Source organism: Manacus candei, unplaced genomic scaffold, assembly GCF_025592945.1.
Source record: "Manacus candei isolate 608988 ecotype Guabito, Panama unplaced genomic scaffold, ASM2559294v1 h1tg000014l, whole genome shotgun sequence".
Taxonomy (NCBI): Eukaryota; Metazoa; Chordata; class Aves; order Passeriformes; family Pipridae; genus Manacus; species Manacus candei.
Window position 1 is genome coordinate 81,018,984 of NW_026138062.1, and position 25,465 is coordinate 81,044,448.

The 25,465-nt window shown below is 49.5% G+C and overlaps 2 protein-coding genes across 5 annotated transcripts in view; both read right to left on the reverse strand.

The window, feature by feature from the left end:
* Window positions 1-18,563, reverse strand: part of LOC127467504 (uncharacterized) — a 229,949-nt gene extending 211,386 nt beyond the window's left edge. Inside the window, exon 1 of the mRNA XM_051779535.1 lies at window positions 18,512-18,563. The gene's annotated coding sequence lies outside the window, so the exon portion shown is untranslated. The remainder of the gene's footprint in view (window positions 1-18,511) is intronic.
* FAM168A (family with sequence similarity 168 member A) overlaps window positions 3,989-25,465 on the reverse strand; it is a 78,093-nt gene continuing 56,616 nt past the window's right edge. For all 4 annotated transcript variants that reach the window (XM_051779550.1, XM_051779548.1, XM_051779551.1 and 1 more), the window contains 6 exons: window positions 12,519-12,599; window positions 9,480-9,605; window positions 7,665-7,807; window positions 6,246-6,420; window positions 4,868-4,997; window positions 3,989-4,081 (listed from right to left, as the gene is read on the reverse strand). In XM_051779550.1, coding sequence (XP_051635510.1) covers window positions 4,885-4,997; window positions 6,246-6,420; window positions 7,665-7,807; window positions 9,480-9,605; window positions 12,519-12,599 — 638 coding nt within the window. In that variant the 3' untranslated portion in view covers window positions 3,989-4,081; window positions 4,868-4,884. The remainder of the gene's footprint in view (window positions 4,082-4,867; window positions 4,998-6,245; window positions 6,421-7,664; window positions 7,808-9,479; window positions 9,606-12,518; window positions 12,600-25,465) is intronic.

A 25,465-nucleotide genomic window follows, 5' to 3' on the forward strand; every position in this document is an offset into this window, starting at 1 on the left:
GATTATTCCCTACAAACAGCCCAACAGAGCGTTTCCAAATGGGAATTCCTGCCCTTAGACCACAGATTTTCCTATTCCTGCTTTGCCAACATTCCCACAAATTACTGGAGAATCTACGAGTGCAACACGCCACAAAAATGCCTTTTCCAAGCCTCCCAAGCTCCATAAAAGGGTTTAATTTCTTTTTTCTTTTTTTCCCTATGGGAATGCCAGCACACGGAAGAGAATATCTGAAAGCTGCTCCTGCCTCAGGAGCTCCTGGCAAAGCCAAGGGAAGGTGGGCAGAGGGTCACCACGTTTTGGGAACGACAGTTGGAGGGCCTGAAAATACTGGCAATTAAAAAATAAGCCCAAACTCCCCCAAAAACCCCCTGGATTTATGGGTATCCAGCGGCTCTTATTGCTCTTGTTGGCTGGTTGGATTTTCCTATCAAAAATAAAGCCCCAAATGTGGGTTTTCCACCCCCCTAAAAAAAGCAAGATCCGATTTCACGCCCTCCAGCTGGGAACCACGTCATCCCAAACTCCCTGGGGGAATGCAGGGCATGGCAAACAGGGTGGGAGGGGGCTCTGGAAAGGACCATATTCCGGTGGCTGTGGGAAAACCTGATCCTCTGAACATCCACCATTAAAGCAAACCCCTTAAATTTTAACACTTCAAGGTAATTCCATCCTGGAACTGCAAAAACTGGGTTATTCATTATCCATAAAATCCAGGAGCAAATCCTTGCCTGGAGGGCTCAGCCACTTGGAGGCGTGAAGGGTTTGGGCTCCAAGGCGGGGGGTGTCACCACCAGGACTAATATTCCTATTTTTCCCCCCAAATCTCACACTAGAGCTGGTGTTTTAAAGCCAAGATAAAGGCAGGGATGAGTTAATGGTGGGAACATCGGGGTTGGGAGTTATTTTCCCTCCTCTTTAGCTGGAATTTTAATTTCAGACACTTCCCTGGATGGTTTAACCCCTCCTGCTCTTCCCCACTAATCCCGGGGCGATGGAAAACCCTTTTCCATAATCAACATCAGCAAAACTGAAATATTTGGGAAGCTGGTGGCCCCCCAGCACTGTCCCCACCCAAGGGAGGCTGTGACCTCCCCAGGACCTTCCCTCAAGCCATGGAGAGGAGGAGCCCAAGGAGAGGGCTTGGGATCAAGGGAAGGGCAGGAGCGTCTCCCCACCAGCACAGCCCCACAGAGCCGCCTCGGGAAGGAGCTTCCCAAGCCTGGCACTGCGTGGAGGCCCCAGAGCCAAGTGGTGGCCCCAGAGCCATGTGGTGGCCCTGGAGCCACGTGGTGGCCCAAGCCTAACCCAGCCCTGGGTACCAAAGGTCCTCAGTGAAGCCTCTGGCCCAAGAGGTGCCAAATATTTCCCCTCCCCACACTCGGCTGAGTTAATGAGGATTTCTGCCTGGGAATAACAGGGTGAGGAGCTGCTCTTGATCTACTCAAAGGGGTTCAAACCCAACTGCCCATCTGAGTGGGAACACTGGGTGACCCTCCGTGTTCAACTCCTGGAGCTTCCTCCCCACTTTTAGTGTTCTTTCCTTTCAGGAGAAAGCCCAACAACTCCTTCCCAGCCATGGACCGAAATTTTAGGGGTTGTCCCTAAAGTCCTGAAGAGTGTCTGGGATAGTGGGAGGGTGGTGCCTGCTGGGAAGGGTCCTCTGCACAGCCTGGGCTCTGATCACAAAGCTTGTTGGACCCTTTTCTCCTTCTCCTTTCCTTCCCGAAGTGCAGCCCAAGGGTGCACTTTCCCCAGCCCACAGGGATGTCCCCTTGAGCTTGGGGAGGTCAACCAGAGCTTTGCTCCGGATTTCCATTAAAAATCCAGCAGCACTTCCATTAAAAACCAGCAGAACCAACCAAACAACCCCCCACAGAGGTGCTGCTTCCAACACCCAACCCGACAGAGCAAACAGTGGCTGGAAAAGTCCTCCTGGATCCCTAAGCTTCTTCCTCCCCATCTGGTTCACACTCAAGGAGCTCCAGGAGCTCCTCCCAGTGGCAGCAGAAGCCAAGATGGGAGACATCACCCAAAGCAACAAGAACAGGTCACCTTCTCTTCCAAAAAGCTCTCCAGCCTGACCTCTACACCACCATGGAGGGTCCAGGTGAGCCTCCAGAGCCCTCAGGTCCATCAGGAGACGTGATCCAGGCACGACCAAAGCGGAGCACCCAACACTGACTCAACACCACACACGGGTCAGAAACCCGAGGCAGGCAGTGCCCTGAGGGATTCCCATCCCCAGCTCCAAACCTGACCTCTCCAAAGGCTCTGGATTTGACAGCCTCAAAGTCCAAGGAGCAGGAGAGTTGCCAACAGGGAACACTTTTGGCACATTGAGGGAAAAACCAAAACCCAACCAAGTGTTTTGCCTTGGAAAAGGGAAATAAATAAGCAAAGCCTCATTTCTAAACTGGGTTTAGTGAGAAGGGTTTAAAAATAAACTGGCCACAAGTTGCCTGCAAACACAAACTCCCTCTGCTGCTCTCGAGACAATGTATTGCTCTACTGGGACACCCCAAGGTGGGACATCTTCGTGTCCTTGTGTCCCTGGCTGAGCCAACCCCCCCGAAATCCCCCTGGCGCCCACAGCCTGGTGCGACCTCCGTCCCCCACCCTGCCCCATGTCACCTGGGGATCCCTTCCCTGCTCCCACCTTTGCTTCCCGGGAGGAAGGCGACGTGTTTATTGCTATTGCTTCCTCTCCTCCCACATCTCCCCTGGCAGAGCAGCCAGAATTCCCACCCCTTCCGGCCCTTCTCCACGGTGCTGGTGTTTGTGCTTGGATGGACATTTCTCCTGGAAGTCTCAGAGCCCAAGGTTGAGGGGGCACCTCAACCCTCAAGTTTGCTCTCAGCCCTGCCAGTGACACGGGTGGAGGGTGAAGCCACCCACCTTCCCCTCACCCTGCCTTGAAGACTCGTCTCCATCAACCAGACGCCCTTTTCCCACACCACCATGCTCTGGAGAAGCTCTTCAGACCAACTCCTGGATCTAGACAAGCTCTTTAGACCAACCTTGGACCTGGAGAAGCTCTTCAGAACAAACACTGTACTCAGAGAAGCTCTTCAGGCCAACCTTGGATCTAGAGAAGCTCTTCAGACCAACCCCTGAACTCAGAGCTCTCCAGACCAACCTTGGATTTGGAAAAGCTCTTCAGACCATATCCTGAGCTCTTCAGACCAACCTTGGATCTGAAGAAGCCCTTCAGACCAACCTTTGGACCTGGAGAAGCTCTTCAGACCAACCCTGGGCCATCTCCTTGCCTCCTTCCCCACCTCTCCCCTTCTCCCTCCCGCAGCCCCAGGACGTGGCTGACGGGGAGCACCTCATTTTCCCAAGCTGCTCCCAGGGCACGTGTCCCTTCCCATCAGCCACCATCCATTTTCCCAGTTGGAAGAGCAGCCCAAGGCCCCCACCGGTGACCAGTCCTCGCCCTCCCTACGACAAAAGCGCTACCCACATTTATATCCTCTTACTCCTACAAAAAGAAAGGATGAGTTCAGAATTCCACTGCAGATTTCGAACCTACCACGACAGCTATTCTGGAAGACACCAATTTTGCTCGGAATACGTGACGGAAGATTGAATAATTGATCATCTCCGACTAAAAAAGAAAAAGAAAAACGGGAACAAACCTGCCTGTCTAAATTAAAACCAGCGCTGTGCTTTTCACAGTCCCCCGAACATCAACCACGCTGCAAATCTAGGCTCGGGCAACGACGACGACGACAGAAGAACCCAAAAGAACACGAAGTGGGGGGATCTTTGCACCACTCAGCTGGCAAAGTGAAGATTCTGAGCTTTCCAAGGACCAAAGAGAGAGAACTTTACTATTGCTCGGTGTCAGTCATGTGTGTTACACGATTTATGTGGGAGGGGGACGGGAGGGGAAAATCAAAGAGAGGCAGAAGATTAGAAAAAGCAGCTTTTACAAAAACCACTAAAGGATGCATAAAGTGACCCTTGCACTCGGTTTGTTGAGTTTTGTTCTTGCAAACAGACGAGGTGCTGCGGCCCAGGGGCCGGGGCACCGATGTAAGACTTGTGGAGTTGCATACAATGTTTGATTCCGGATCTGGGAAAGAGAAAACACCCAAAACCAGGGAGTTAGAAGCAAGTTCTGGAAGATCAGGGCTGTTCTCTGCACTCCTGCACCACGTAGAGACAGTCCATATGGAATTTAACCATCCCTGAGGACAATTCCTTGAGCTCAGTGGTGGGATCCAATGCCAAGGATATGAAGATGGGATGCTCCCTGCTAATTGCCCACCAAGGAGAGATTTGGGATAAGCTCAGGGCTGGGTGGGATCTCCGCTGACTCCCAGTGTTCCCATCAACTGCGTTAATTGGACACCATGAACGGGAACAAGCAGCTGGGATTTCTGGGATCCTGGGCATGACAGGGATGTGCAGTAACCCTGGGATTTCTGGGATCCTGGGCATGACAGGGACATGCAGTAACCCCGGGATTTCTGGGATCCTGAGCATCACAGGGACATGCAGGAACCCTGGGATTTCTGGGATCCTGGGCACCACAGGGATGTGCAGCAACTCTGGTGCTCATGGACAGGATGATCTCCGAGATCATCAAGGGAGATCCACTTTTAATAGGGAAAAAACCCATATCCCAGTGATGGGAGGGACTCTGGATAAGGGAATGCAGCGATAGGACAAGGGGGAATGTTTTTAAGCTGCCAGAGGGGATACTGGGAAGAAATTCCTCCCTGTGAGGGTGGTGAGGCCCTGGCACAGGTTGCCCAGAGAAGCCGTGGCTGCCCCGTCCCTGGGAGTGTCCAAGGCCAGGCTGGCTGAGGTCTGGAGGTTAATTTATGCCCAAGGGCAGAGCAGAGGGATCACTCACATGGATTGGCCAGTGGATTACCAGTGTGGAGGTACGTAGCTGTAGGTGGGGGTTCCTTGAGCCCTGTACGTTGGCACGGACACGGGATGTGCTCCGATGGCGGTGTGTTGGGGGGTGGTCAACAAGGTTCCTGCAAGGGAAACACGGATCAAGGAGAGCTCCCTCAGGGAAGTGGTGCCCATCCCAGGGGCAGGAACAGCACCAGCTGCCTCCTTTTAGCTTTTCCATCATCCCAAATATTCTTCTGCCCGTGAGACCTCACTGGAAGGTGTTGGACTTGTGGTTGGGATCAACCAGTGCCATGAGTGGAACAAACACACCTGAAGCTCCAGGGTGTTTTCCATGGTACTTTTGGTCATCGCCTTGTCTTTTTAAGGGTTTTCCTTGTTGGTTTTTTTTTTTCAATTTTCCTTGTCCCTAAAGACCAGCCCAGCTGACCTGCTGACATCGTTTACCCACTGAAGGCACTGGGCTAAACTACAACAGGAGATCTGAAACACCCAAGGATCAAACTCGAAGGGAGAAGGGATGCAAAGGGAGGTGAGAAAAAAACCCCAAGAGCTCTTCCAGGGAAACTTGGGAAGAGCTTTGCCACTCATCTCCCAGGAGTTCTTTTGCTTCCTTTAAACACCCAGAGCCTTGGGATGCAGCAGGATTGATCCTCTCCCAGCCATGAAGGCACTGCCTGGTTTTCAGCCAGAGGAATTTTAAGCTGGAATTTGCACAGTGCCTACATGGGAAGGGAGAACAGCCCTGGACTGCTCTGTTCCCAGAGCAACTGGGTGCTCAAACCAAATTCCTGGTTTCTGGGTAACTCTCTACAAATTAATGGAAATCTAACACATCCCACGTGCATTAATTAATCCACTTCTCAGAGTAAGCGACAGTAAATATCTCCAAGTGGTTCCTGTCACACCCCTGCCTGCTTGGAACAGGGCTTGCATCCCATAATAGGGCCCTATTTCCCAGCCAGTGCAGATGCAAAAGGATGAATGATGCATTTCTTGGCATAATTCAATATACAATAAGAATTGTTAATGAGAGAAATACAGGCTTTGGAAACAAATAAACCCAGCCCACCATGTGCCAGCAATCCAAGGAATCCTGCACACAAAATGTGGAGGAATTGGGAGGGAGAAACCAAGGATAATGTTGAACAAAAACAAGGCCATAAGAGCCCTAAAAAAAGGGAACTTGAGGAGAGAAATCCAACTGTTTGGAGCGGACAAGCCTGGGGATTCCCATGCTTATGGGACAGTCAGAGGAAAGAATTTAAGGCTGGGAATTTTTCATCCGGGATAAGTCTCCTGCGCGGGCTGCCTGGATGCATCCCACCGGGAGATGGAAGTGCGGAGCGTGGAAAGACTTCCCTGCTTACCTGCTGACATGGCCATGGTGGTCCCGGCGACCATTCCCATGGCCACTCCGTTGGTCCTGGGCGCGGCCACTGGAGCGGGATAGATGGCCGACGGGATACTGTTGGGCTGGACCACGGTGGTGTGATGGATGACGTGGGGCTGCGCCGCGTACACTGGCTGGGTGTAATAAGCTCCCTGGTGGAGAAGGAGGGGAGAAAACCCACCGTCATTCCATGTTTTTACAGAGCCTTCCCAACCTAAAAGATCCCGGGATTCAAGCGCTGCCAAAGGGCTGGTGTTTCCCGGGGTGTCTCCCCCGTGACTTGGGAGACCTGGGCAAGGAATGGTGAAGCTGACGCTGTGGATGTGTGGGATGGATGGAGGCAACAGGACTGAGGGGGGATCAGCATCATGGATCAAGGAGTCAATCCATTGGGGACAAACCACCATTTGGTGGGATGAAACAGGGCCTGGACACCAAGACTTTGGCTGCTGGTGTGGAAAAGGAACAAGAGATGGAAGAAAAGGACAAGTGGCTCTTGGATGATCCCGAGGTGCTTGTTTGGGATGTGTATCATCTCCTTGGGTTTCCAACAGGGCTCCAAAATCCAGGCTGCCCAGACTCAGAGACTCTGGAAACAAGGGAATAAAAGGAGCCAACAGAAAAAGCTCCACACCCAAAACAATGAAGGGCCTGAAACATGAGGGACAGAAGGCCATCCCCAGGACACGTAGCTCCAACACTGCTGGAGAAGTTGGTCTTTGGACAGGAAAGAGGAGAGGAAAAGCCAGGGAAGCTGAAGGGCCAGATGGCTCTGGGAAGTTCATGATCTTCAGTGGGAATGGGAATTAAGGTGGTTTTTGGAGGACATCTGGCCTGAACTGCATCCCTGCAGAGGCTCTTGGCCCCAGCACATGGCTGGAGGTGGTGGCCGTGCAGCAGCAGGGAAGGTGGGCCTGGAAATCCCATCCAGGTGCTGAGGGAGGAGCTGCTCCAGGAGGACACGAATCCGGATCATGGCTGGTGCTGGTGAAGGGGACACAGGGGAGGTGGCAGGAGGGTGATGCCAATGACCAGCAGCAAAGGGACCTCGGGGTGACCCAGACTCACCAGGAGCCTTGAGGAAGAGCAGCGTTTGAGAGCTGGGCTGGGTGGGGAGAGCGGGGTGCAGGGATCATCCAGGACTATCCCTAGTAGCCAGTGTGATTCGAGAGGAAAGGTCCCAACTCCCAGCAGGGCTGATCCATGGGGATGTACCCTGACATCCAACAGAGGAGGCAGGAGAGACACCCCACCATCCCGAAGCCCCACTACAAGCTTCTCCACCCCGCATGGGCGTGGGTGCTCAGCCCTGGGAGCCGAGGAGATTCCCACAGGGAGCTTGGAGCTGCGTTGGGATGTGGTGGGGAGGTCCCACCCCCCGGGAGGCCCCACCTACCTGTGTGTACAGGTTCTGCTGGGGGTAGGCACTTCGGATGGGGTACATGGCAGTCTGGTACGGGTTGGGAGACGGCGAGTAGGGAGGAGGAGCGTTGTTACTCTGGGTCGGTGGCACCTTGTAGGGAGTCCCTGCGGTGTATCCTGGAAAAGACAGGAGTAATCCCAGCTTTAGGCTTGGATTTGCAGCGGCAGAGCTGGGCCACACGCACGTGAGGAGCTCGGGGTGCTGGTCATGGAACACTGGCTGCTCCCTGGGCATGGAGGGACACATCAGCATCTACTGATATCCCATGGAGAAGAATTTGCCCAAAGGAGAGGCTGCTCCACCCCTGGAAGTGTCCAAGGCCAGGCTGGACAGGGCTTGGAGCAACCTGGGATAGTAGAAGGTGTCCCTGCCCATCACCAGGGTTTGGAACAAATCCCTTCAAGATCCCACACCATTCCAGGATTCCAGGATTCTGTGACACCCACCAGGGGAAAATGATGTGTGCCTTGAAATATTTCATCCCTTGAAGGCTCCGTGATCCTCACAGGGCAGATTGGAATTGTTCTCTTTCTTCTACTTGGATTTAAGGAAAAGGAAATGCATCCCCTGGTCTTGCCCATTATCCGGAGCATCCAAGTCCCACACAGACTTTATCAAAGGCCTAAAGAAACTTAAACTCATTTTGCAGCATTTGAGAGAGGCTGAGTACGTGGGGAATACTCTAAAATGAAGGATCCTGGCAGGGAAGTGCCATAAAACCTCATGGAAGGTGCAACATCTAAAGGAGGTGTGACCTGCCCCGAGGATGGGATGTCACAGCACCTGAATTCCCAACCTTTAGAGGCTCCATTAATTAAACATTATTGCTTAACTGCTAAATGGGGAAAACCCTCAAGAATACTTCCAAGTTGTGCTTTTTTTTAGATAAACTAAAAAAAATGAAAGCCTTCAGCCTCTTGTTTTTCCATCTAGTGGATTTTTTTTTTCAGTTCTGGATTTGTTTTCTCCAAAAAAGATCTTGGGAGCTACCAGTCCTCAGCACCCTGAGAGGTGCCTGGAGATGGGGACAACAATGAGCCTTTAAGCTCCAGTTTCTGTTAAAATTGCTGATTTCACCAAACAAGATCTAATTTTTTACTAATTACAAACTGGTATTTTTCCAAATATTCACAACTTGGTCAAATTTGGCCTGGTGTGAATTTAGGCACCATGTCCCAGGTCCCCAAAGAATTGTAGGGACATCCCTTTTCCAAGAGAAAGCCTCACAAAGGCTTTTAAAAGGTTCTGCCTTATCAGGGAGCTTATCAGCCCTCCCAGAGGAAACGTTTGTCCTCCTCAGGGATGAGATTCCAAGGCTCCACCTGGAAAAGCCTGTTTGACAGTGATCCCTGAACAGCATCTCCTCCCCCTGCTTCTGCTCAGCCAGAATTTCAGCCCTGTCCCTTGAAAATCAGGCTTTAGTTTGGAATTCTTTCCATTTAAAGGGAGTAGGAAATAATGTCCCTTTGGAGATAAACACCAGGTCGCTCCTGGGGACCAAACAGCTGAGGGAGAGGTTTCACCTTCTCCACTTCCAGGAGAATTCCTCCTCTGGGGGAGCAGCAGGAGGGTCAGTGCTCTCCTTTCTCATGGCTTTAACACATCCATCAAGTCCAGGATGGACCAGGCTTGGAGATACCTGGGCTAGTGGAAGGTGCCCAAGACAGGAAGGTTGGAAGGAGATGGTCTTTAAGATCCCTCCCAACCCAAATAACCCCATTTCTAAATAAACACCCAAAAGGGGCCCAGATCAGGCAATCAAACCCCAGAAAGGAAAGGTGTCTTTACTGAAAGCTGCAGAAGAGGCCTGGTAGGTTCTGTTCTCGGTGCCGGTGTCCACCGGGAGGTGGAAGGTGCCCTCGGTGGCACAGGACGAGGAGGTCTGAGGCCAGGCTTGCTTCATCAGGAGGGTGGCTTGGGTGGAGGCAGAGAAGAGGAGTCACACACAGCAGTGGAGAGACAATTCCCACATTTATGGAATCATTTTGCTACTCTTTCCCTTCCACTCCCACCTTTTACGGACAACAACTGAGCTGAGGGACCTGCAGATCTGTGTCCACCATCCCTCCCCAGATGGTCACCTCTGTCCCTCCAAACCAGCAAGGGCTGCCCTCGGCCTTGTGATTCCCAGCAGGAAAACGGGCTGAGCCTCGGGCACGAGGCATTTTATTCCCAGGAAAAGCCTTGGAGGCACCACCACTGGTCGCTGTGACCGTCCTGTCCCAGTGTTGGGTGGTCCTCAGGAACCCTGGGAAGGCCAGCAGTGGCTTTGGGCAGGTCTCCCTGTGTCCCAGTTTGTGGAAGAGTATGTATGGTGCCAAGGAAAAGAATCCAGAAGAATCTCAAGAGCCAAACCTTGTGGAATTTGAGGAGGGACCAACAGAATTCAGGCAGGACAAAGCTTGGAGCAACCTGGTCTATTGGAAGGTGTCCCTGCCCATGGCAGGGGGTGGAAAGAGATGATCTGGAAGGTCCTTTCCACCCCAAGCCAGTCTGGGATTCTGTGAAACCAGGAGGTTTGTGGGAAGTGAGAGATCCAAGCCCAGTTTCTCCTCCACTCAGGCACTGATCACTTCCTGCTCCAGCCTCACCCTCTCCCAAAGCTTTGGGAGTGACGAAGGATTTCCAAGCTGCCTGGTTTATTTTCCATGGCACACTGCACTCAGCAACATCCCACTGGAGACCCAACTCCAGCCCTGGGACAGAAACACTCCTTCCCTTCTGCTTTTATTCAGGATCAGATTCTTTTTTGCCTCTGGATTTCCCAGAGGTTTTTTAATCTCCGAGACTGACACAATTTATTTGCACTCAGTCCTTCCTCTGAGGTTTTCCCTCTCCACATCAAACCCACCACAAAATCCAGGCAATTTGGGGTGGAGAATCCCACGTTCTGAACATTAAATCATGGATTCTTGGAGAATCCATCACTTAAAGCTGCACAGAAGGCGAACCAAGGAGGCTTCCAGAACACTAATATCTCCTGGTCCTTTGAAGAGCTGCAACTCTCAGGGGTCACAAGCCAGCTATGATTATTTAATATCATTTTAAGGGCCACCTCCAACCAGTGTCTTCTGGATTTGGTTTTGCCTCCCACCTTAAAATAAATAAAATCAAGAGCTTTTATTCCTTATCTGTTTAATCCAGGTGGGAACTGAGCAAACAATGTGAGCTCTGGGTCCCTGCAGAGGACCCTTAGTCATACTGAAATGGGAAAAGAAAATCTATGAACCCTTCCAACCCAACCCATTCCAGGATTTCAGAGCCTCCATCCCGTCCCACAATTCCTGATTTTGGAATACTCTTGTTCTGCAATGCAAGGGCATTGCTGTAAACCGTCCTTCTCCCCTGCATTATTAATAAGTGCAGCTAAAGGCTCCAGGAGGAAAGTGTGTGTCCTACTTTCAGGAAAATAAAAAGAGAAGCCTTGATGAAGGGAGTTAAACCACAACAACCACTGTGGGAAGGCAGAAAGCCTGGGAGGGAACAGGCAGCTTAATGAAGACATTTATTATTTTATTTTTATTGTGTCTCTGCAGCAGTGATTTGAGATGCTCATTTTTACCAACTTAAAAGGCCTTTTTTTGGAAGAACAGTATCCTAGAAAAATCCTAAATAAATGCTGGTTTATTGCAACCAGTAGAGTTTGCAATGCTGGGGGTGTGTCTTGTGTCTCTCCCTCTAAAAACTGTGGAAAAAAGCAACAGGAAAATCACGCAAGGCAGGAACCTGAATTGGAATTGGTAGAATCCCAGAATATCCTGAGCTGGAAGGGACCCACAAGGATCATGGAGTCCAATTCATCCTTTTGCTTGGGAAAGGCTCCTTTGGAATAAACTGGTGAGGAATTTATCCTATTCTGGGGCTCAAACATCAGCAAAAATCCACCAGAAACCTGACACTGGGAGAGGGAAGGGATCAGGGCTGGTTCCAGGTCCCTATTCCTACAGTGCCAATCCCAAGAAGAGTCATAGGATCCTACAATGGTTTGGGTTGGGAGGGATCTTAAGGATCATCCAGTTCCAACCCTGTGCTGTGGGGCGAGGAACACCTTCCACTCCAAGCTCCAGGCCAACATTCCAGAATGCTGCAGGATTTACATCCCTGGCTGAGCAGGGAGGACGTTGCCAGGCTCTGGCAGGACAAGCTACTAATAAATTTATGGGCTTTTTCTTAGTCTGTGGAGCTCTTTTCCCTTTATTCTTCCAGTGGTTTATCCTCCGGGGGAATTTCAGGGTGGCCAGCGCAGGGACAAAACTCATTTCCGAAGGTTTTTAGTGGGAAGAAATGCAGCTAAAGACCTTCCCAGAAGCACACCAACCCAAATAAAACCCAACAGATCCCTGGGAATACCAGGGGAAAACGAGATTTTATAGGGAAGAAAGCAGCTGGTGCTGCCAAAGGGGAAGAAGAATTCCCAGGTTTGGCCCAAGTTTGTGAAGGACAGGAGGAGGCACAGGGACAGACTCTGGCAGTGCCACGGGAAAGACACGGCATGGGAGATCCAGACCCCAAACAGGACACAGTTCCTGCCATTCCTGCAGCTGTGGCATGGAAGGAGAGCAGGACACACATAGAGAAGGGAATCAGTGCCATCAATCTGCTGATATCCCAGTGCTGAGGGCTGCAAAATTCCTGGGATTCGTATCAAGATATAACTCGTAGTTCCAAAGTGCTTTGCAACACAGACAAATATTCCCAAAGGAAGGTGTGAAGTTAATGGCAGAGTTAGGAAGGGAAGACCCCCAACAAAGGCTTCTTCCCAGGAAGGGATTGGCTGACAAGCACATGGAAACTGCTGGAATTCCCTCCTCCACAGAGGGGTTTTACCTGGGGCGTAGCCGGGGCTGCTGGTCGGGTACATGTTGGGGTTGTAGGCCGGGGCAGCCGTGGGATATCCCGTGGGATAACCTGGAATGAGACCAAACAAATCAGGATTTTTATCAATAGGCAGCCAGGATAACACCCCCGGAAAGTAACAAACATGTGTGAGCAGAGAGGGAACGGGCACAGCCGGGAGGGAAAACACGGCTGTATTCCCAGGATGTAGGAAAAACTGGGAATGTCCATGTGACATCATCAATATTTCATCCTTATTCCTGTAGAAAATGAGGGCAATGACCAGAATACAGAAAACAGGGATGTGCACTGGGTTTGGAAGAAAAGCACTGAGGAAACACATGCTCTGAATGTTGAATTCAGCCATGGAAAACCGGCTTGGAAAGGTTTTCCTTGGCTGCACGGCAGCATTGGCAGAGCTCAGCACCCAGCCCAGTGCTCAGCGCTCCCATTATCCAGAGTTTCCTGCTGAAGGGATGCTGTAGGAAAACATGCCAGGCTTGTTTTCACTCCTGGCTGCACAAGTGCCATCCCGGGAGGGCCCCGATTCCCTGCCAGGCCACCTGGAAGGAACGCGCGCGGCAGCTCCGACCCCTCGGAGCCGCGGGAGGGGATTTAATGGGCTCTTTGGAAAAGGCTTCAGTTTTCATCAGCTTCACTTGGATGGGTCATGGAGAGTTCAGGGAGAATCACCTGAGCAGGGCTGGACAGACTCTGAGTGCCCCACACCCAGTGCAGGTGTCTGAGCCAACTCTCACTCCATGGAAGTTCTTGTTCTCTGTGGATTCCACAGACAAAAACCTCCCCACCTTAGGCTGCTCCATTTTTAGAAAATCATGGAATACCCTGAGTGGGAAGGGACCCACAAGGATCATCCAGTCCAGCTCTAGGACACCCCAGCAATCCCCCCCTGTCCCTGAGGGTGTTGTCCAAGGGCTCCTTGAGCTTCGGCAGGTTTGGAACTGCCCAATCTGGGGAGCCTGTTCCATGCCCACCACCCTCCGGGGGAAGAACTTTTCCCTGAGATCCAACCTGACCCTCCCCTGGCACAGCTCCAGGCATCCCTTCAGATCCCATCCCTTGTCATCATTCTGCTTTGGTTTCCTTCCATTTCTTGGAAGTCTTCCCCCTGGAAACAGCAACACCTGGATAACTCCATCCCTTCTCACGTGTTCCTGCACAAATCCCTTGGGCAGACAGAGCAGGACACATTAATCCTCCTTTTCTGGTGGAGAATTTGGCTTTGCTGACCTTGCCACCCCGGTTTGTCCCCTTGGACACCATCCCAGAGCAGAACCAACTCAAGGGTGACAAAGTGACCCTTGGAGAGGCTTCCTTCCCTCAGACACTGCCAAAAAAAGGCTGGAAAGATTTAATTAGCAGTCAATTCATACACCTCTTTTTTTAATATTTTAGAACATTAAAATATTAAAAATACAGCAGGTCTGGCCTCCCCCTTTCCGAGCGTCCACACAATGCCATTGGAATCTCTCCCTCCACGCCCCAAATCTCTTCCACCACGTGCCAATTCCTAAACCCCGTGGCCAAATTCTGAAGTTCACTGGAATAAATCTCAATCACCACTCGTGGCCACTGTAGTGGAATAAATGACTGTGTGTTCTACCCTCTCATTTTCATCAGGGATATGTTTGGCTTCTAAATCAGGTTAATTAAAAATTGCTGGAGTTAATGTTGGCTAAGCAGCAGTTTAACAGAGATTTTTTTTAGGCATGAAACTCCGTTGTTGTCGTACTCAGGAATATCTGAAGCCTTTCAGCAATCACAGAGCTCCTCAGAAGGTTATTTGCAGCCCCAGTGATTGCAGGTGGAACATTAATGATGATCCTCAATCACAAATATCCTGCTCACCCTCCACTTCATTAGAAGAGAATAATTTCTTCTCCAGGACATTCATCATTCCACAGTCTTCCCATTTCCCCCACAATCCCACTTTCCACCCTGACCTGCCTGGCCAGGAGTGTTAAACCAACTCCACTTCACTCCAAGGGTATATTTTCCCTAAAATTCTCCCAGCTTGACACACGGTCCAGTAGAATCCCAGGATAGTTTGGGTGGGAAGGGACCTTAAAGACCCCTTAATTCCACGGGCACAGGTGGTGACGGCTGTCCGTGTACCCTGCTCATCCACGAGGGATGGGATCCAGGTGACAAAACTCATGGAGCACCAAGAGGTTCTCCTGATCTTTGCAGCTGGATAATCCCCCCAGACAAGTTCTGAATCCTCTGATCTTTAATAACAGTCCTTAACTGAGTCTGAACCACGACAAACACAGTCCTGGGTGGCCACGAGTTCCATCCGAGGCACCACCAGCACCTGCTGGCAAATCCAGCAAAAAAACACCTCTAAAAACCACCTCTAAAAAAACCACCTCTGAACCCAGCTCAAAAAACCACCCCTGAAATTTCCAATACTGGGGGGGTTTTAGAAAAATCAGCCTGAAATAAATCTAACCACTCTCAGACCGCAGGAAAACTGTGGCTTTGGGAAAGGTTTTCCAGCCAGACACTTACTGAGACTCCAGGGTTATTTTGGGCAGGTGGAGACAAATGTGTATTCATGGAATTATGGGATCATTGAGGTTGGAAAAGACCTTTAAGGCCATTGAGTCCAACCCAGCACTGCCAAGACCACCGTGTCCCCAAGTGCCACATCCACACCTATTTTAAAACCCTCCGGGTTGGGACTCAATCACCGGTCCTTCTCCTTTTTTGGGGGGTTAAAGGGCAAAGAGAGATGGGGTTTGTTTCTTGGCTCTTCTTCATCCCTCAAATAACCCCAAACAAGCCTCCTCATGGAAGCAAAAGCTGTAGTCCCTCAGGATGATCCACATTCCATGGGTGTCTGGATCCAAGAATCAGGAATGGGCTCAGGAGTGTCTGATTTTCCCCCTGGAAACCCCAGTTCCTCAGACAGGCCCTGCTCCCTTCCTGCCACATCTCGTCACCTTGAATCAAAAATAACAAGCCAGAGGATCAAACCCCCTTGACATGAAAATATCAGGGACAGAAGGAAAATATCCTTTCCTTTCTCCTTGTATGGATTTGCCCCTGAAGGGCCCCTGGCTCTGCTGGGCCTTGTGATGATGCAGAAACAGAAAATGAGGTGAAAACACATCGAACAAAATTGATGAGACTCCTCGCCCAAGAAATCAAAAGTTGTTCTCTGCCTTTATTTTAATTTAATATCATCTCCACAATCAATAGGAGCAAGGAAGCCAGTGTTCATTTGATGTTCTCCCCAGGGAAAACACACAGCTCTGGGAAGAGCTGCTGCAAAAACTCCAACAAACAACCAGGAGCACGTGGGGCTGCAGCAAGGAGGTGTTTTAGAGCTGCCTTTAATTTTTCATGTATGTTTTTCAGATTTCTGGGCTGTTCTCTCCAGCTCTGCTCACCCCTTTCCTTCTTGGTGTCATGCTGCTTTGGATTAATGGCTTTTAGGCTCCCTCTTTTTAGAAGATGAATTGTAAAGGGGTTCAGGAAGTAGATTTTAGAAGAGGGGTTTAAGTGCCTTTGGGGTCAGATCAGGGGTGGAATCCCCATCCCTGATAGTGTTCAAAATCCCTGTGGATGTGGCACTTGGGGGACATAGGTCAGTGGTGGCCTTGGCAGTCCTGGGGGAGTGACTGGATTCAATGATCCTGGAGGACTTTTCCAACCCAAATAATTCCCTTATTCTGTTTTACTAATTCTCCCCTAAACCTCTGCAAACCAGTTTGTTTCTGCTGAGCTTCCAAGCTGCAACAGCCCCAGGAAGATTTCGCCTCAGCCAGATGAAGCCAAAGTATTTTCCCCTGCCAAACACCCTCATGTTCTATTTTAAGCTCATCCACCTCATTCTTTATTGCCCACACCTCAGAAACTCTTCAAAAATAGGATTTATGAACATCTTCTGAGGGTAAAAACACGAGCAACCTCACATCTTCACCTCCGTGCTGCTGGAAATCCGCCACCTTCAGCCCCAGTGGGAATTTATTCCTGCCCAAAGTCACGTGTTGTGACATGAAAAGTGCAAGTTTGGTACTTGAGAAATTACCCCAGAAGTGAGAAATTGGAGAGCAGACACCACGTGGGCTTCCTGGCACAGCTCCAGCAGAGCCAGACTGGCAGCAACGCTCCCGAACGTCGACTGCTGGGAGAGGTGACTCCGGAAAAATATGGGATGGATGGGGGACACAGGGCAAACAGCTGAGGAGATCTGGGAGCTGATCCTGTGTGAGAAACCGGCCTCCAGAGGTGAAGAGCTGCAGCATTTTGGAAATGACTTGTGGCAGAGGTGTCAACAAACCTCCTTATGCCATCCGGAGCCTTTCTCCTCACGCCCCGAGCTCTGGGATTAGGCCATGCATCTCCTTCTGCCTGTTGGGGAGTTGTCCCCAAGGAATATCCCTCAATATCTCTGAACAGCTTCTTACCCAGGGCACTTCCTAGACCTTCCCTGCTCTGTGGGAACTCCGGAAAACATCTCCCTCTGAACCCAAAAGGAATTGCTCTGGATTTATCCCCCCTCAGTTAGGAGTGCAGCTGCTCTGTCGCCCACCTGACACACACCAGGAGTTCCTGCCCCATCACTTGTCCACCCCCTCACACAAACACCACCCACCACCATCAGGCTGCTGTTTTAGGGGTCCCCCTGCCCTGGTGGACACGGGGCTGCCCCAAGGGTAACTTTTCCATGGCCCAGCTCTTAATTCACCAGCCAGAGCCCTTTGTCATCAGTGACTGACACCCCAAGGGCTCTGAGGATGGCACAGGTGTGATGAAATGACTGCACAGCTCATTGTCAGGGTGTTTGGAGATGTTCCTGTCCTGCCAGAACTCGGGTCCAACTGGGTGCCAAACCATCCCAACACATCTCATCCCTTAACTTCACTTATCCCAACACGACTTCGGCCTTGGGCATTTTCAATCTTTTGTACTGAAAGGCCTTTTGGAGCTCAAAATGTACGTTCCCCAAGTCACTGTGTTTTCCAAACCAAATTTAAGTCTAGGAAGAGTCTCCAACTCAGCGGGGCAGAGCTGAAACCCTCCTGGACTGACCCTGGTTTGTTTTATGCTTAACACCCCGAATTATAGGAATCTGAGTTTTGCCACCTCCCAAAAGCACCTACAGCAGGAAGGATGGCAGGACCTTTTCCTTTTTCCCTAATCCCACAGATCCATCCAACAGTGGCACATTTTTGGATGCATTTCCATGTCAATTCTACCCAAACCTCTCTGGGATAAGCTCCAGATGTGCCAGTGCCCTGTGATGCTGGAGGGAGCCCCAGGATTTATTTTCCACCCATCATCCCACGTAACCACAGACATCCCATCACTCCTCCAGCCCACTCCTCTAAATGGATGTAAAAATAGAGGGGAGGCTGAGAAGCAAGGGTGGGACCGTTCTGAAGAGCAACTTAATGGATGGTTGAGAATCCAGCATTTCTGAAGTCTCTGGATAATAAATACATTCATTCCCACAAAAAAGTGCCACCCCCTCATTACTGTTCCAAGCCTCAGCAGCCCAGGAGCAGAGCAGGCAAACGTGTTCACAGACACAGCAGTTGCTTCCAAAAGAGCTTTGCTCTCACATTTAACAACCTCTTTCCAGGAGACCTTTAAACTTGGGTCTTTTTTCACCTGAAAGGTCCTTTATATAAGTGGGAACTTTTCTTGCAAAGTTCATCTTCACATGGTCTGGGATTGCTGCTCCTGCTGCTTCCCAATTTTAAACACTCCTGGCCACACAGAGCAGGGATTCTGACCCTGTACTCACGTTGTCACTGTCCTGGACATGTGTTGTGCCATCTCTATTTCCAAGGCACTCATGGAAATCAGGATGGTTTGGGTTGGAAGGGACCTTAAATCCCATCCAGTCCCACCCCCTGCCATGGGCAGGGACACCTTCCACTGTCCCAGGTCGCTCCGACCTGGCCTTGGACACTTCCAGGGCTGGGGTAGCCACAGCTTCTCTGGGCAACCTGTGCCAGGGCCTCACCATCCTCACAGCCAACAATTCCTTCCCAATATCCCATCTAACCCTGCCCTCTGGCAGTAAGAAGCCATTCCCCCTTGCCCCATCACTCCATGACCTTGTCAGAATTCCCTCTCCATCTCTCTTCCACACCTCCTTCCATCTCCTTCTTTTCCTTCCCTGGGATCACAGCTTGATCCAGAGGGTGGGGAATTCCACTGGTGTGAAATCACAGACCCCCTAAAGGAGTTTTCCTGATGGATCATCCACGTCTTCCATGGCAAGCACAACAAAACCAAGGGCAGGATCTCCACAGGCATCACAGGTAACACACCCTTCCCTCTGAAACCTTCAGTATAAACCCCAAAAATTTGACAAAACCCACAGGAACGGGGCAAAAAAACTATTCTCTTTTTATGTCCTTTTCCTTTATATTGCACAGACTCATTTGAAAGAACTGCTGGATGTCCTGGGAATGGCAGAGGTGCCTTTGGCAGGAAAGGGGATGGAGAGAACCCCTCTGGTGCTGGCTCAGTGTGACATGGGCTGTTTGTGTCCATTCCAGAGGGTCACAGTGCTGACACAATGAGGCCCTGCCTGCCTGCAGGAGATTTTCCCAGCTGGAGGTCAAAGACAAGGGGATGGATGGTGGGGCCTCCCTGCCCAGAGGAGCTGGAGACTCCTGCTTTCTTGGGAATTAGGTAGGGAGAGCAAGGAATTTGCACAGAGCTCTGAGCTCTTACCGGGACCTCGTGGTTACAGGATGCCACAAATCAGCTTGGAGCTGTTGCCTTCACCATGCCAGGGAATTTGGAGACTTTACAAGCCCAAAAAGATCTTAGGAAATACCAGGAGCAGTTTTGGACAATCACTGCCCTCGTTTTCTCTTGCTCAGGGAAAACCTGCTTTCAGCTCATTTTGTTTTAGCTGTCAGACAAAAGAGATGATTCCCATTTCCATCCTTATCCCAGTTCCACCTCAGTTTTACTCCCCACAAAGCTCTCAGGCCCTCCAGCAGCTGTCTGGGGACAGGAGAAGCAAAACTGGGAGCAACTGTCCAAAGCCATTAGAGAGACACTTGATTACTTGGTAAAAAATAAACCACAGTGACAGGACTTGTCAAACTGTCAATCAATGTCACTTCTGGGCCACAGACATGTGTCACATCCTCTCCTGTGCTGGCACAAGTCTCTGTGGGGGAGAAGTTCAGGAAAATGGTTTAATTCATTCCCGATCGACGCTCCCTGCAATTATTTAATTAATTCTGTGTTTGATGACTCCAAAGGAAGAGACTGATGAAATAAAAGGGTTTGTTTCTCCTCAGAAAGTGTCATAAAGAAGCCATTACAGATTTCCTTAAACACTGAACTGTGGCTCAACCTTATCCAATAACGTTTCCCAGCCTGGAAAAATGAAGGGAAATCCCTTTTATTTCAAAATGTTTTCTGGGACAAGTGGCTGTTTCCTGTACAGGAGAGCTTGTTCCTACAGAACTTGTGAGACTGGAGGAGCTAAACATGGACTTGTGCTCAGTGTTGAGTTTTGGGGTGTCAGAGATGCCTCCTCAGACAGGAATTTTCCAGGAAAAGCAGGAAGGGACCTGCCTGGAAAAATGATGGCAAAAAGCTCCTTATTGGTCACAGATTGCTTTTATTTTTATTTACTCAGCCCAACTCAGATGCTGGAATTTAATACCTTAAAACTAGTGGTATTCCAGGTGTGCTGCCAAAGACAAAATCGTGGTTCCTCGTGCCCTGAGCATGATCAAGGATTAATGCAAAAAACCTGCCCAGGAATCAGTCAATTAATCAGTAATCAATGGGCTAATTAAGCACAAACATTGTCATGCTTCCTATCTCTGTGTTTTACACTCCTCTGGCATTGGAAGATTGATTCCAGTCCTGATTCCACCAGAGGCAGTCTTGATTCACACCCTTCAACAAGGTCTCTGGGGACACCAAATTCCCTACTCCAGCTCACTTTAAAAACAGACAATTCCAGAAGGGCCACAACGATGTTGCAAATTAAATCACTGCCCCAAAAGGGCTGATTTTAAGATTGTGAACCCAGGGATTTTCATCTGCGAAGTGAAAAATTCCAAATGAGAAAATATTTAGGGTTGCTGGAAGAGACCAAACTCAGGAAGACTGAGGGTTTAGGGATCACAACATCCTTAGATATTGAATTCTAAAATCCTAATTAACTTCCAATTGTCCATATGGTATTTTGGCCATTTTGGCCTTGGACCAGGGCAGTGAATTGCTCCCAAATCCATTGGCTCCAGCCAAGCAGAGCAGCAGATGGAGCACAGGCAGAGTATTAATAAAACCAGTTTTTGGGTGTTAAAAGGCTTTAATGGGCCTCTCACACATATTAGGGCCAGATTAGATCCAAGTTGTCCTTGGGGGAAGCTGAGAATCCATAATATTTGAACTGGCAAAACTCCACAGCCTGTTTGAAAATAAAATCTAATTCCACCAGCTTGGAAGTGCAAAGGTTCTGTCAGGAGAGATCCCACAAAGATCCCTCATCCCAAGGTTTTGCTTGTTCATTTCCCATTCAAGAGCTGGGATGAGATTCCCTGATTCCCAGACCCTTTGGAAACTCACCAGCTCCTGCTCAACTCCAATTGCATTCTATTCTATGCTATCGAAATCCATTCCATTCCACTCCATCCCATCCCATCCCATCCCATTCTATTCTATTTAATTCCATTCTACTCTGGTTCCAATTCTATTCTATTGTATTTTAATCCATCCCATTCTATTCCATTCTACTCTATTCCATCCCATTCCATTCCAATTCCAATTCCATTCTATTCTGTTCTATTCAAATCCATTACATCTCATTCCATTCCATTTCAATCTATTCCATTCCAATTCCAATTCCAGTCTATTCCATTCCATTCCATGCCATTCCATTCCATCCTATTCTACTGTTACTTTGTTCTGTTCTACCCCATCCCATCCCATCCCATCCCATCCCATCCCATCCCATCCCATCCCATCCCATCCCATCCCATCCCGCCTTTCTCTCCTCCACATCCAACTCCTCATCTCATCCCACCTCATCCAGCACAGCCAAGGTAAACCCCCCTCTGAGCACATCCCCTTCCCACCCAGGATCCATCCACAGAATCCCTGGATCCACCCAAAGCCATTCCCACACGTTTCCCAGATCCTCTGTCACCTACGGCAGATTTTGCTTTGCCAGCCCCAAACCTCCCAAATTCCTGCAGTCCAACACCTCCAAACAGATCTTTTATCACCCATAGGTGCCTCCCCTGCTCCCTAACTCCTGCCCTCCCTTTTCCATAGCCTGGAAGCTGTATCCCACCCTCAGTAAGATCCTGGAATATCCATCTATTAACATCCCTCACCTGTCCAAGTGCAAATCCAAGGCTCTCCACAGCCAGTCCTCCCCCTCCTGAAATGTCTCTTCCCATCACGTTCAACCCTCCCCATTCTACTGGAACGGCAGCATTTTAATCCTGGAATATTAAAGACTCTTCCAAGCAGGCACTTCAAAGGGAAAGGAGCCAATAAGGAACAAACAATTCCAGGTCAGGGGCTTTTCCCTGCTCAGCTCACGAAATAAAAGGTGATTTTTCCTCCCCCCTCGATTCCTGTGTGTGAATTTTAATTGCTTTTTGACATGTGCAGAGTGTAATCTCCTCCCTGTGTTGGTCCAAGGATTAGGGCAGGACCAAGGTAAAGCCAGTTTTGATTAATATGGAAATCAGAAATTACTTCCCAGAGAAACTGGGGACTGTTCCTAATGCTCCTTTATCTGTGGGGAATTACAAATACAAGGAGTAACAAGAGGCAGCTCCCCGAGCCTCCCAACAGCAAAAGATGCTGAAAGATCTCTAAAAATATATTCTAAAAGAAATATGGGATTAATACAGCTAGGAAAAGGGTCGAGCTGAAGACAAAGCGAGTTAAATCCCCACAGAACGGGGAAAATCAGTTTATCTGGGGAAAAAAAGGTGCTGAGACCACGTCATTGCTGAGTTTTACGACAATTTAATGGCTAAATTTGTTCCCAATTCAAAGCTGTTCTTGCTGAACTACAAATATTCCTCAGGACCACTCATCTGAATTTCCAAGACCGAAGGTGGTTTAGAAGGGGTAAAAAAGGTACATCCTGGCAAGCACAAGCCTGAGAAATTCCACTGGAGTTCCCTCTGGAATCAAACACTCTGAGTGAAGAAAGAAGGTTTGAGGGGTAAAAAGTCCATAAAGGAAAGGTTTGAGGTGTAAAAAAATCCATAAAGGGAAGGTTTGATGGGTAAAATCCATCAGAGAAAGTTTGGAGGGGTAAAAAATCCATAAAGAGAAGGTTTGGATGGGGAAAGTCCATAAAGGGAAAGACTGAGGGGTAAAAAATCCATGAAGAGAAGGTTTGGAGGGGTAAAATCCATAAAGGGAAGGTTTGGAGTGGTAAAAAATTCATAAAGTTAAGGTTTGGAGGGACAAAATCCATGCAGGGAAGGTTGGAGGGGTAAAATTCATACAGGAAAGGCTTGAGGGATAAAATCCATACAGGGAAGGTTTGGAGGGATAAAATCCATGCAGGGAAGGTTTGAAGGGATAAAATCCATGCAGGGAAAGTTTGGAGGGGTAAAATCCATACAGGGATTACTTGAGGGGTAAAATCCATGCAGGGAAGGTTTGGAGGGGTAAAAATTCCATAATGGGAAGGTTTGGAGAAATAAAATCCATAAAGGGAAGATCGGAGGGGTAAAATCCATGCAGGGAAGGTTTGAGGGGTAAAAAATTCATAAAGGGAAGGTTTGGAGGGATAAAATCCATGCAGGGAAGGTCTGATGGGTGAAATTCATACAGGAAAGGTTTGAAGGGGTAAAATCCACCAGGGAAGGTTTTGAGGGGTAAAAATCCATCAGGGAAGGTTTGGAGGGGAAAAAAAGTCCATAAAGGGAAGGTTTGGATGGGGTAAAATTCACACAGGGAAGGTTTGGGGAGACAAAATCCCCCTCAGCTGCCCCAGAAAAACCTCCTTTAACACACCAGCTAAATATTGATTCTAAAACATTCCTTTCCTTTTCCCAGCCTCAAATGGCTGCAATAAAAGCCATAAAAGCACCTTGGAGGAAACACTCCTGAGACTCATGTGCTTGTTCATGAACCGAGCGTTCACTGCTGCCCAGGAGGGGTCACGAATCCCAAAAAAAACATAAGGAAAAAAGGAAAGAAAAGTAGGTCAAACAATTCCCATTCGCCGCAAAGGACAAAGAGCTCTGCAGGTTATTTTATTGCCTTATGCAATTGCTCCCAAATATGTGAGGCTTCCTTTTTATCTGATTCAAATCCCACGGGAGTAATCCCTGATTAAATTTTGGGGGTGTGAGATTTCATTAGGTGCCCAATTTGGAGCAGATTGGATAATGAAGTTCCGTTGTCCTTCGGAATTAAGGGGAAAAAAAATTAAAGCCGTGATTTTTTTTATCTCCCTTCCCCCATCCTGGAGATTCTTGTGATCCATGGGAGGCATCCCTGTCTTACAGCTCCAGCTCGGCACACCACCTGGAGACTTCATGGAATGTTTTCCAAAAGATGGTGATTTCTCCCCACAACAAAAAAATCTCCAGGACTAATTCAATGCCACCGTTTTTCTGTTGGAATGGGAAAAACGTTAACGGGCAGCTGAACAATTCCAGGACAAGCCACCAGCTTCCTCCATGGAAAAAGGCTCTATGTTGAGATAAAACAGGAAGTTTGGAGTTTTTAGATGGGATATTGGGAAGGATTCCTGGCTGTGAGGGTGGGGAGGCCCTGGCATAGTTTTCCCAGAGAAGCTGTGGCTGCCCCATCCCTGGAAGTGTCCAAGGCCAGGTTGGAGCAACCTGGGATAGTGGAAGATGGGTGGAATGAGATGAGCTTTAAGGTTCTTTCCAAGCCAAACCAGTCTGTGACTCCATGGCCAAGCTCCACCACATCTTCCCTCAACTTCATCCAAACATTTTCCACATCCAAGTGCTCATCCCAGTCCCCTCCAGACTGTTTATCCCTTGGGCAGTTCCACATGCGCTTTATCCATCTCCCCTTCCCTGCCTATCCTGGATGCTTCCCCTGATCTCCTCCCCCACAGCAATGAACTTCTCCACCCACTTCACTGGATGTCTCAAGTCCAAGGGGCAGGAAATCCAATGACTCCAAGTATTCCAGAGCCAAATGTTGTTCCGACACCGATTTCTTTGCCTGGGTCAGGAGGGCACTTCCCATCACACTTCCATGTCCATGTGCAGGACGAATGGATGACATGGACCTGGAGCAGAACTGCCCCTCTCTGCCATCTCCCAATGGTCACAGGGATGGGGAATGTCCCTGATGTTGGGAAAAAGGGAAACATCCCCCCTGCCTTCCAAAGCAGCCAAAGAGAGAATGCCAGCCCAGTCACACCTCCTTTCCTGGGAATTCAGGAGGCAAATCCTTCTGGAAAGCATAACCAGGCACATGAAGGATGAGAAAGTGATTGGGAACAGCCACGAGGGATTCCTGAAGCAAAAATCCCACCCAACCACTTTGGGAATGTCTTCCCTAACGAGGTGCTGTTTACATCCCTGGGCACGGTCTCTCCAAGGATTAATGGATGGAAGGGTGGAAAACTGGCTGGATCATCAGCCTGGGAGGGTCCCTGGTGGTGGTTTGTAGTCAGGATATCACTCCCAAGGCTTGGGGCACACGAGGTGTGAGGGGAAGGCTGGGTTTGGAGACCTCAATCCCACCTCCATGGGAGGAGGAAATGTGTCCATGTTCTGCCTGGAAGTAACAGCAAAAGCACCATCTGCAAAATTCAACACAATCTGGGGAGAAACCACATCCCCAGGAAGGATGAACTGGGGCCAGAGAGGGGAAGGGAATCTCCTTTCTTGCCTAAATTTGAACCTCGGTTGGATACAGCTCCAACTTGGAAGTTGGCTTTGTTTTGAAGGGCTCAG